Here is an 11,034-nt window from a genome sequence, read left to right as displayed (position 1 = left end):
TGTCAGCTTTGTTCTCCAGTTTAATGGTACAGAGACAAGCATCAGTGCACCAGCTGGAAATGGACCAGTAAATCACACAGTCTCATCTCTCACTGCTGGAACTCAATACACATTCACTCTCTACTCTGTGTTTGAGAACGTCAGAAGCAGTGGAGTCAGCATTACTGCAGTCACTGGTGAGTTAATCAATTGATTTAAACTGCAATACAATGTTTTCACAAACTACTGATAATAATTCAAGAGTATAATTTTTTACTGTTTTTAACTAGTGAGAAATCAATTTTGAAGAATTTTTGAAACTTACTTTATTTTCTCATTTTTCCATTTAGCTCCTTCAAATGCACAAAACCTCATATCATCAGGACAAAATGAAACCAGCATCACTCTGCAGTGGAATAAAGTCAACAACAATGTCAGCTTTGTTCTCCAGTTTAATGGTACAGAGACAAGCATCAGTGCACCAGCTGGAAATGGACCAGTAAATCACACAGTCTCATCTCTCACTGCTGGAACTCAATACACATTCACTCTCTACTCTGTGTTTGAGAACGTCAGAAGCAGTGGAGTCAGCATTACTGCAGTCACTGGTAATTTAGTCAATTTATTAAAACTCCATTATAATGGTTCACATATCATTGATTAAGATAAAAATAAAAACAAATTTCAGTGTTGTTAAGTGGCGAGAAATCAATTTTGAAGAATTTTTGAACTTACCTTGTTTTTCTCATTTTTTCATTTAGCTCCTTCAAATGCACAAAACCTCATATCATCAGGACAAAATGAAACCAGCATCACTCTGCAGTGGAATAAAGTCAACAACAATGTCAGCTTTGTTCTCCAGTTTAATGGTACAGAGACAAGCATCAGTGCACCAGCTGGAAATGGACCATTGAATCACACAGTCTCATCTCTCACTGCTGGAACTCAATACACATTCACTCTCTACTCTGTGTTTGAGAACGTCAGAAGCTCTGGAGTCAGTATTACTGCAGTCACTGGTAAGTTAATGAAATTATTTAAACTGCATTACAATGTTATCACATATTTTTGATTAAAATCAACAATGAAATTATTAAGTGTTATTAAGAAGAGAAAAATCAATTCTAAAGACTTTTTGAACTTACTTTATTTTTCTCATTTTTTCGTTTAGCTCCTTCAAATGCACAAAACCTCATATCATCAGGACAAAATGAAACCAGCATCACTCTGCAGTGGAATAAAGTCAACAACAATGTCAGCTTTGTTCTCCAGTTTAATGGTACAGAGACAAGCATCAGTGCACCAGCTGGAAATGGACCAGTAAATCACACAGTCTCATCTCTCACTGCTGGAACTCAATACACATTCACTCTCTACTCTGTGTTTGAGAACATCAGAAGCAGTGGAGTCAGCATTACTGCAGTCACTGGTGAGTTAATCAATTGATTTAAACTGCAATACAATATTTTCAAAAAATACTGATAATAATTCAAAAGTATAATTTTTGACTGTTTTTAACTAGTGAGAAATCAATTTTGAAGAATTTTTGAAACTTACTTTATTTTCTCATTTTTCCATTTAGCTCCTTCAAATGCACAAAACCTCATATCATCAGGACAAAATGAAACCAGCATCACTCTGCAGTGGAATAAAGTCAACAACAATGTCAGCTTTGTTCTCCAGTTTAATGGTACAGAGACAAGCATCAGTGCACCAGCTGGAAATGGACCAGTAAATCACACAGTCTCATCTCTCACTGCTGGAACTCAATACACATTCACTCTCTACTCTGTGTTTGAGAACATCAGAAGCAGTGGAGTCAGCATTACTGCAGTCACTGGTAATTTAGTCAATTTATTAAAACTCCATTATAATGGTTCACATATCATTGATTAAGATAAAAATAAAAACAAATTTCAGTGTTGTTAAGTGGCGAGAAATCAATTTCTACAAATTTTTGATTTTACCTTGTTTTTCTCATTTTTTCATTTAGCTCCTTCAAATGCACAAAACCTCATATCATCAGGACAAAATGAAATCAGCATCACTCTGCAGTGGAATAAAGTCAACAACAATGTCAGCTTTGTTCTCCAGTTTAATGGTACAGAGACAAGCATCAGTGCACCAGCTGGAAATGGACCAGTAAATCACACAGTCTCATCTCTCACTGCTGGAACTCAATACACATTCACTCTCTACTCTGTGTTTGAGAACGTCAGAAGCAGTGGAGTCAGCATTACTGCAGTCACTGGTGAGTTAATCAATTGATTTAAACTGCAATACAATGTTTTCACAAACTACTAATAATAATTCAAAAGTATAATTTTTTACTGTTTTTAACTAGTGAGAAATCAATTTGAAGAATTTTTGAAACTTACTTTATTTTCTCATTTTTCCATTTAGCTCCTTCAAATGCACAAAACCTCATATCATCAGGACAAAATGAAACCAGCATCACTCTGCAGTGGAATAAAGTCAACAACAATGTCAGCTTTGTTCTCCAGTTTAATGGTACAGAGACAAGCATCAGTGCACCAGCTGGAAATGGACCATTGAATCACACAGTCTCATCTCTCACTGCTGGAACTCAATACACATTCACTCTCTACTCTGTGTTTGAGAACGTCAGAAGCTCTGGAGTCAGTATTACTGCAGTCACTGGTAAGTTAATGAAATTATTTAAACTGCATTACAATGTTATCACATATTTTTGATTAAAATCAACAATGAAATTATTAAGTGTTATTAAGAAGAGAAAAATCAATTCGAAAGACTTTTTGAACTTACTTTATTTTTCTCATTTTTTCGTTTAGCTCCTTCAAATGCACAAAACCTCATATCATCAGGACAAAATGAAACCAGCATCACTCTGCAGTGGAATAAAGTCAACAACAATGTCAGCTTTGTTCTCCAGTTTAATGGTACAGAGACAAGCATCAGTGCACCAGCTGGAAATGGACCAGTAAATCACACAGTCTCATCTCTCACTGCTGGAACTCAATACACATTCACTCTCTACTCTGTGTTTGAGAACGTCAGAAGCAGTGGAGTCAGCATTACTGCAGTCACTGGTAATTTAGTCAATTTATTAAAACTCCATTATAATGGTTCACATATCATTGATTAAGATAAAAATAAAAACAAATTTCAGTGTTGTTAAGTGGCGAGAAATCAATTTCTACAAATTTTTGATTTTACCTTGTTTTTCTCATTTTTTCATTTAGCTCCTTCAAATGCACAAAACCTCATATCATCAGGACAAAATGAAACCAGCATCACTCTGCAGTGGAATAAAGTCAACAACAATGTCAGCTTTGTTCTCCAGTTTAATGGTACAGAGACAACATCAGTGCACCAGCTGGAAATGGACCAGTAAATCACACAGTCTCATCTCTCACTGCTGGAACTCAATACACATTCACTCTCTACTCTGTGTTTGAGAACGTCAGAAGCAGTGGAGTCAGCATTACTGCAGTCACTGGTAATTTAGTCAATTTATTAAAACTCCATTATAATGGTTCACATATCATTGATTAAGATAAAAATAAAAACAAATTTCAGTGTTGTTAAGTGGCGAGAAATCAATTTCTACAAATTTTTGATTTTACCTTGTTTTTCTCATTTTTTCATTTAGCTCCTTCAAATGCACAAAACCTCATATCATCAGGACAAAATGAAACCAGCATCACTCTGCAGTGGAATAAAGTCAACAACAATGTCAGCTTTGTTCTCCAGTTTAATGGTACAGAGACAAGCATCAGTGCACCAGCTGGAAATGGACCAGTGAATCACACAGTCTCATCTCTCACTGCTGGAACTCAATACACATTCACTCTCTACTCTGTGTTTGAGAACGTCAGAAGCAGTGGAGTCAGCATTACTGCAGTCACTGGTGAGTTAATCAATTGATTTAAACTGCAATACAATGTTTTCACAAACTACTAATAATAATTCAAGAGTATAATTTTTTACTGTTTTTAACTAGTGAGAAATCAATGTTGAAGAATTTTTGAAACTTACTTTATTTTCTCATTTTTCCATTTAGCTCCTTCAAATGCACAAAACCTCATATCATCAGGACAAAATGAAACCAGCATCACTCTGCAGTGGAATAAAGTCAACAACAATGTCAGCTTTGTTCTCCAGTTTAATGGTACAGAGACAAGCATCAGTGCACCAGCTGGAAATGGACCAGTGAATCACACAGTCTCATCTCTCACTGCTGGAACTCAATACACATTCACTCTCTACTCTGTGTTTGAGAACGTCAGAAGCAGTGGAGTCAGCATTACTGCAGTCACTGGTGAGTTAATCAATTAATTTAAACTGCAATACAATGTTTTCACAAACTACTGATAATAATTCAAGAGTATAATTTTTTACTGTTTTTAACTAGTGAGAAATCAATTTTGAAGAATTTTTGAAACTTACTTTATTTTCTCATTTTTCCATTTAGCTCCTTCAAATGCACAAAACCTCATATCATCAGGACAAAATGAAACCAGCATCACTCTGCAGTGGAATAAAGTCAACAACAATGTCAGCTTTGTTCTCCAGTTTAATGGTACAGAGACAAGCATCAGTGCACCAGCTGGAAATGGACCATTGAATCACACAGTCTCATCTCTCACTGCTGGAACTCAATACACATTCACTCTCTACTCTGTGTTTGAGAACGTCAGAAGCTCTGGAGTCAGTATTACTGCAGTCACTGGTAAGTTAATGAAATTATTTAAACTGCATTACAATGTTATCACATATTTTTGATTAAAATCAACAATGAAATTATTAAGTGTTATTAAGAAGAGAAAAATCAATTCGAAAGACTTTTTGAACTTACTTTATTTTTCTCATTTTTTCGTTTAGCTCCTTCAAATGCACAAAACCTCATATCATCAGGACAAAATGAAACCAGCATCACTCTGCAGTGGAATAAAGTCAACAACAATGTCAGCTTTGTTCTCCAGTTTAATGGTACAGAGACAACCATCAGTGCACCAGCTGGAAATGGACCAGTAAATCACACAGTCTCATCTCTCACTGCTGGAACTCAATACACATTCACTCTCTACTCTGTGTTTGAGAACGTCAGAAGCAGTGGAGTCAGCATTACTGCAGTCACTGGTAATTTAGTCAATTTATTAAAACTCCATTATAATGGTTCACATATCATTGATTAAGATAAAAATAAAAACAAATTTCAGTGTTGTTAAGTGGCGAGAAATCAATTTCTACAAATTTTTGATTTTACCTTGTTTTTCTCATTTTTTCATTTAGCTCCTTCAAATGCACAAAACCTCATATCATCAGGACAAAATGAAACCAGCATCACTCTGCAGTGGAATAAAGTCAACAACAATGTCAGCTTTGTTCTCCAGTTTAATGGTACAGAGACAAGCATCAGTGCACCAGCTGGAAATGGACCAGTGAATCACACAGTCTCATCTCTCACTGCTGGAACTCAATACACATTCACTCTCTACTCTGTGTTTGAGAACGTCAGAAGCATCTGGAGTCAGATTACTGCAGTCACTGGTGAGTTAATCGAATTGATTTAAACTGCATTACAATATTATCACAATATGATATAATTCATAAAGATAATTGACTGTAATTTTAAGTGTTATGAAGAAATCAATTGAAGAGACTTTTTGAACTTACTTTATTTTTCTCATTTTTCAGTTTAGCTCCTTCAAATGCACAAAACCTCATATCATCAGGACAAAATGAAACCAGCATCACTCTGCAGTGGAATAAAGTCAACAACAATGTCAGCTTTGTTCTCCAGTTTAATGGTACAGAGACAAGCATCAGTGCACCAGCTGGAAATGGACCAGTAATCAAACAGTCTCATCTCTCACTGCTGGAACTCAATACACATTCACTCTCTACTCTGTGTTTGAGAACGTCAGAAGCAGTGGAGTCAGCATTACTGCAGTCACTGGTGAGTTAATCAATTGATTTAAACTGCAATACATATTTTCAAAACTACTGATAATAATTCAAAAGTATAATTTTTGACTGTTTTTAACTAGTGAGAAATCAATTTTGAAGAATTTTTGAAACTTACTTTTTTTCTCATTTTTCCATTTAGCTCCTTCAAATGCACAAAACCTCATATCATCAGGACAAAATGAAACCAGCATCACTCTGCAGTGGAATAAAGTCAACAACAATGTCAGCTTTGTTCTCCAGTTTAATGGTACAGAGACAAGCATCAGTGCACCAGCTGGAAATGGACCAGTGAATCAAACAGTCTCATCTCTCACTGCTGGAACTCAATACACATTCACTCTCTACTCTGTGTTTGAGAACGTCAGAAGCAGTGGAGTCAGCATTACTGCAGTCACTGGTAATTAATCAATTGTTTAAACTGCTACATTATAATGTTCACAAAATACTGATAAGTAAATCAAAAACAATTTACGTTTTTAACTAGTGGGAGAAATCAATTTGAAGAATTTTTGAAATTTACTTGTTTTCTCATTTTTCTCATTTAGCTCCTTCAAATGCACAAAACCTCATATCATCAGGACAAAATGAAACCAGCATCACTCTGCAGTGGAATAAAGTCAACAACAATGTCAGCTTTGTTCTCCAGTTTAATGGTACAGAGACAAGCATCAGTGCACCAGCTGGAAATGGACCAGTGAATCACACAGTCTCATCTCTCACTGCTGGAACTCAATACACATTCACTCTCTACTCTGTGTTTGAGAACTCAGAAGCAGTGGAGTCAGCATTACTGCAGTCACTGGTGAGTTAATCAATTGATTTAAACTGCAATACAATGTTTTCACAAACTACTGATAATAATTCAAAAGTATAATTTTTGTACTGTTTTTAACTAGTGAGAAATCAATTTGAAGAATTTTTGAAACTTACTTTTTTCTCATTTTTCCATTTAGCTCCTTCAAATGCACAAAACCTCATATCATCAGGACAAAATGAAACCAGCATCACTCTGCAGTGGAATAAAGTCAACAACAATGTCAGCTTTGTTCTCCAGTTTAATGGTACAGAGACAAGCATCAGTGCACCAGCTGGAAATGGACCAGTAATCAAACAGTCTCATCTCTCACTGCTGGAACTCAATACACATTCACTCTCTACTCTGTGTTTGAGAACGTCAGAAGCTTGGAGTCAGCATTACTGCAGTCACTGGTGAGTTAATCAATTATTTAAACTGCATTACAATAGTTATCAAATACTTGATAAAATTCAAAAGTAAATTTATTACGTGTTATTAACGAGTCGAGAAATCAATTTCGAAAGATTTTTGAAACTTACTTTATTTTCTCATTTTTCTCATTTAGCTCCTTCAAATGCACAAAACCTCATATCATCAGGACAAAATGAAACCAGCATCACTCTGCAGTGGAATAAAGTCAACAACAATGTCAGCTTTGTTCTCCAGTTTAATGGTACAGAGACAAGCATCAGTGCACCAGCTGGAAATGGACCAGTGAAATCAACACAGTCTCATCTCTCACTGCTGGAACTCAATACACATTCACTCTCTACTCTGTGTTTGAGAACGTCAGAAGCAGTGGAGTCAGCATTACTGCAGTCACTGGTGAGTTAATCAATTGATTTAAACTGCAATACAATATTTTCACAAAACTACTGATAATAATTCAAAAGTATAATTTTTTACTGTTTTTAACTAGTGAGAAATCAATTTTGAAGAATTTTTGAAACTTACTTTATTTTCTCATTTTTCCATTTAGCTCCTTCAAATGCACAAAACCTCATATCATCAGGACAAAATGAAACCAGCATCACTCTGCAGTGGAATAAAGTCAACAACAATGTCAGCTTTGTTCTCCAGTTTAATGGTACAGAGACAAGCATCAGTGCACCAGCTGGAAATGGACCAGTAATCAAACAGTCTCATCTCTCACTGCTGGAACTCAATACACATTCACTCTCTACTCTGTGTTTGAGAACGTCAGAAGCAGTGGAGTCAGCATTACTGCAGTCACTGGTATTTAATCAATTTTTAAACTGCATATATTCAATATATTTTCAAAAACTATAATAATAATTCAAAACAAATTTTACGTGTTGTTAATGTGGCAGAAATCAATTTGAAGAATTTTTGAAACTTTTACTTTATTTTCTCATTTTTTCATTTAGCTCCTTCAAATGCACAAAACCTCATATCATCAGGACAAAATGAAACCAGCATCACTCTGCAGTGGAATAAAGTCAACAACAATGTCAGCTTTGTTCTCCAGTTTAATGGTACAGAGACAAGCATCAGTGCACCAGCTGGAAATGGACCAGTAGAATCACACAGTCTCATCTCTCACTGCTGGAACTCAATACACATTCACTCTCTACTCTGTGTTTGAGAACGTCAGAAGCTCTGGAGTCAGTATTACTGCAGTCACTGGTAAGTTAATGAAATTATTTAAACTGCATTACAATGTTATCACATATTTTTGATTAAAATCAACAATGAAATTATTAAGTGTTATTAAGAAGAGAAAAATCAATTCGAAAGACTTTTTGAACTTACTTTATTTTTCTCATTTTTTCGTTTAGCTCCTTCAAATGCACAAAACCTCATATCATCAGGACAAAATGAAACCAGCATCTCAATCTCACTGCTGGAACTCAATACACATTCACTCTCTACTCTGTGTTTGAGAACGTCAGAAGCAGTGGAGTCAGCATTACTGCAGTCACTGGTGAGTTAATCAATATTTTCGAACTGCATTGCAATTTTTTAACAAGTTAATGATTAAAATGAAAAATAGGTCAAACATTAGGCTTGTTAACTAGTAAAAAATCGATTCTAAAGTATTTGTGAACTTACTGCAGTCACTGGTGAGTTAATATGTTTCAAAAATAGTGTTAGGGACACTACAGTAGTGAAGCAAAAAGCTCTCGTCTACCTCTGAGGACAATTGCTGTGATTTTGCAGATCATAATATATGCTTTTGTATGATTAAGTTTTGTAATTCAGTATTTCTTGATGTACTTGGTAAAAGGTACAATCAGCAATCATTCAAACTGAATTAAATGTAGGATAAATTAAAGGAAAATTACTATTTTTGTGGGTTTTAATTTCCTTTCTGTAACACTTCTTCCTTCAGCCGCTCATCCGTGTCTTTAACCATCCTTATCCTTTAGTATTGTTCTTTTGATTTTTCATTTGATTCATTAATGCAATGCAATGTTTGATTTACACTATGAAGACATGTCAAATAAATATTTATTTAATTTTAAATGTTTATTTTTTTCTTTATTTTTCTGTGTGAACACACAATAAACTCTGCTTTCTACAAAGGACCTAGTAAGTGTTTATATTTTTTGTTATTATTTTGTATTATATTTAGTTTTTATTAAAAAATATTTCTGTCTGATGAGATGAATTTCATATTTTTATCCAGTGCTTAATTTACTTCATTATGTGTCATGTGTTTGGATTCATTTGGCCAGATTTTAAACACTAGGAATTAGTTTAAATTTAATCCTAATATTAATCCTAATATTAAAATGAAAGAAGACACTGTTATGTAGAAAATGTCATAATAAAATGTCAGATAAAAATGTTCTCGGTAAACAAAGAGGCATTTGAATAGTAGAAATTTTTCTCCAAATTTCTTCTAAATAAATTTTTCATAAATAATAATATCTGTAACATCAAATTGGAATGGGTCATGTAGGTATAGTATAGCTTTTGTGTACTGTAATGAAGTCACACTGACTATTTCATGTTATTATTTCAAGTAACTTGTTTTTATTTATGTGAACAGATTATGTTGTTGGAATGAAGATCAAATTAAGGTCATTTGTTCAGCTGTCAGACTTGGATATACAGGATAAGATGAAGGAGGTGAGATTTCCCTGTGTTTGCTTTTCTTTTTTATCAGCTTCCTAAAATTTACTTTTAAGTAGTCTTTAGATTTTTTTGTCTAGTGGTAACATTAACATTTTCTCTATTATGTGCGTGGGTGACGTTTTTTATTGTTGTTGTCCCAATCTAGTTTTTCAGACGATATGGATTATTGCCACAGTTTTCATTCCTCAAGGTTAAGCCTGTTCAGCCATGACACCAGAGGAGAAGACATGAGATTAAGAGAAAGTGACTGGATCTGTACTGTTATAGAAAAATTATATTTTTAATTACTTTCCCTAAACAGAATCAAAAATAAATAAATAAATTCTTTTTTGGGGGTATAACTGGGAAAGAGCATTGTACATCTTTATCCTTTGTACCTTAACAGTAGAAGAGGTCATGATTTAGATGTGTCACCACTTTGCCATTGTCTATTAAATTGGTTGGGGATTTGGTTATAAGCTTCACTGTTCTCTATGGTCTGAGAGAGTACAAGCAGAGCTCTATCTTATTTAACCTGAGCCAAAGGGAAATATACAAATAGATCCAGGCTAGTTATGAAAGAACCTGCAATCCATCCACACCAAAATATTTGCCAAAGATGGGTCTGTTTTACTTACTTTTATCTTAAATTTTATTCTGATCTATGGGAAACCTCTTTTAAAATTATAAGTAAGCACTGTTAAACAACAGCAAAAGACTGAAAGATGAGCCATCTGAAATGTAGTCGTTCCTTGGACTACAAGATTCAAGATTCTTTATTTGCCACATGCATGGTTATACGAGTACAACACGCAGTGAATGTGCCCTGAAGCACTCCTAGACTGTGCAAACAGAGAACATTATATACAGTAAGTGAATATGTACAATAAAGGATAAAGTTTAAAAAACTTTGCACCGGATAAATTAATACACTGTGCCTTTCTAAACTTTTCACTCATGGATTGTGCACTGATCATCCTCGTGCTCAAAGGTCAGTTGCCTTTCATTTCTACCTGGCTACATCTGGGAAAATGGTTTATGTTTCAGACATTTAATTCAGTCCTGTTTAAGGGTAGTTTTAGTGAAGCATTCATTGTTTGTATGTTGCACAATTCTGTGAAAGCATAATATAGTCAATTATCAGTCAACACAGAATTGATTAGGAGACAGACTTGTCCTTTTTGGTGTAAGTACATGTGTAAATGTGTAAATATGTAAGAAAA

The 11,034-nt window shown here is 34.6% G+C and overlaps 1 protein-coding gene and 1 long non-coding RNA gene across 2 annotated transcripts in view; both read left to right on the top strand.

The window, feature by feature from the left end:
- Positions 1–3,677, top strand: part of LOC121812664 (receptor-type tyrosine-protein phosphatase H-like) — a 34,853-nt gene extending 31,176 nt beyond the window's left edge. The window contains exons 6-15 of the mRNA XM_042215452.1: positions 1–176; positions 330–587; positions 741–998; positions 1,151–1,408; positions 1,562–1,819; positions 1,973–2,230; positions 2,383–2,640; positions 2,793–3,050; positions 3,204–3,460; positions 3,614–3,677. Coding sequence (XP_042071386.1) covers positions 1–176; positions 330–587; positions 741–998; positions 1,151–1,408; positions 1,562–1,819; positions 1,973–2,230; positions 2,383–2,640; positions 2,793–3,050; positions 3,204–3,355 — 2,134 coding nt within the window. The 3' untranslated portion in view covers positions 3,356–3,460; positions 3,614–3,677. The remainder of the gene's footprint in view (positions 177–329; positions 588–740; positions 999–1,150; positions 1,409–1,561; positions 1,820–1,972; positions 2,231–2,382; positions 2,641–2,792; positions 3,051–3,203; positions 3,461–3,613) is intronic.
- Positions 3,678–8,586: 4,909 nt separating this feature from the next.
- LOC121812666 lies at positions 8,587–10,695 on the top strand. The gene is made up of 4 exons (XR_006053232.1): positions 8,587–8,675; positions 9,278–9,283; positions 9,747–9,826; positions 9,978–10,695. It is a non-coding gene; the product is annotated as an uncharacterized LOC121812666 (long non-coding RNA).
- The last annotated feature ends 339 nt before the right edge of the window (positions 10,696–11,034 follow it).

Source organism: Haplochromis burtoni, unplaced genomic scaffold, assembly GCF_018398535.1.
Source record: "Haplochromis burtoni strain Fernald_Lab_line unplaced genomic scaffold, NCSU_Asbu1 Contig_721, whole genome shotgun sequence".
Taxonomy (NCBI): domain Eukaryota; kingdom Metazoa; phylum Chordata; class Actinopteri; order Cichliformes; family Cichlidae; genus Haplochromis; species Haplochromis burtoni.
This window is presented reverse-complemented; position numbering and strand designations above follow the sequence as displayed.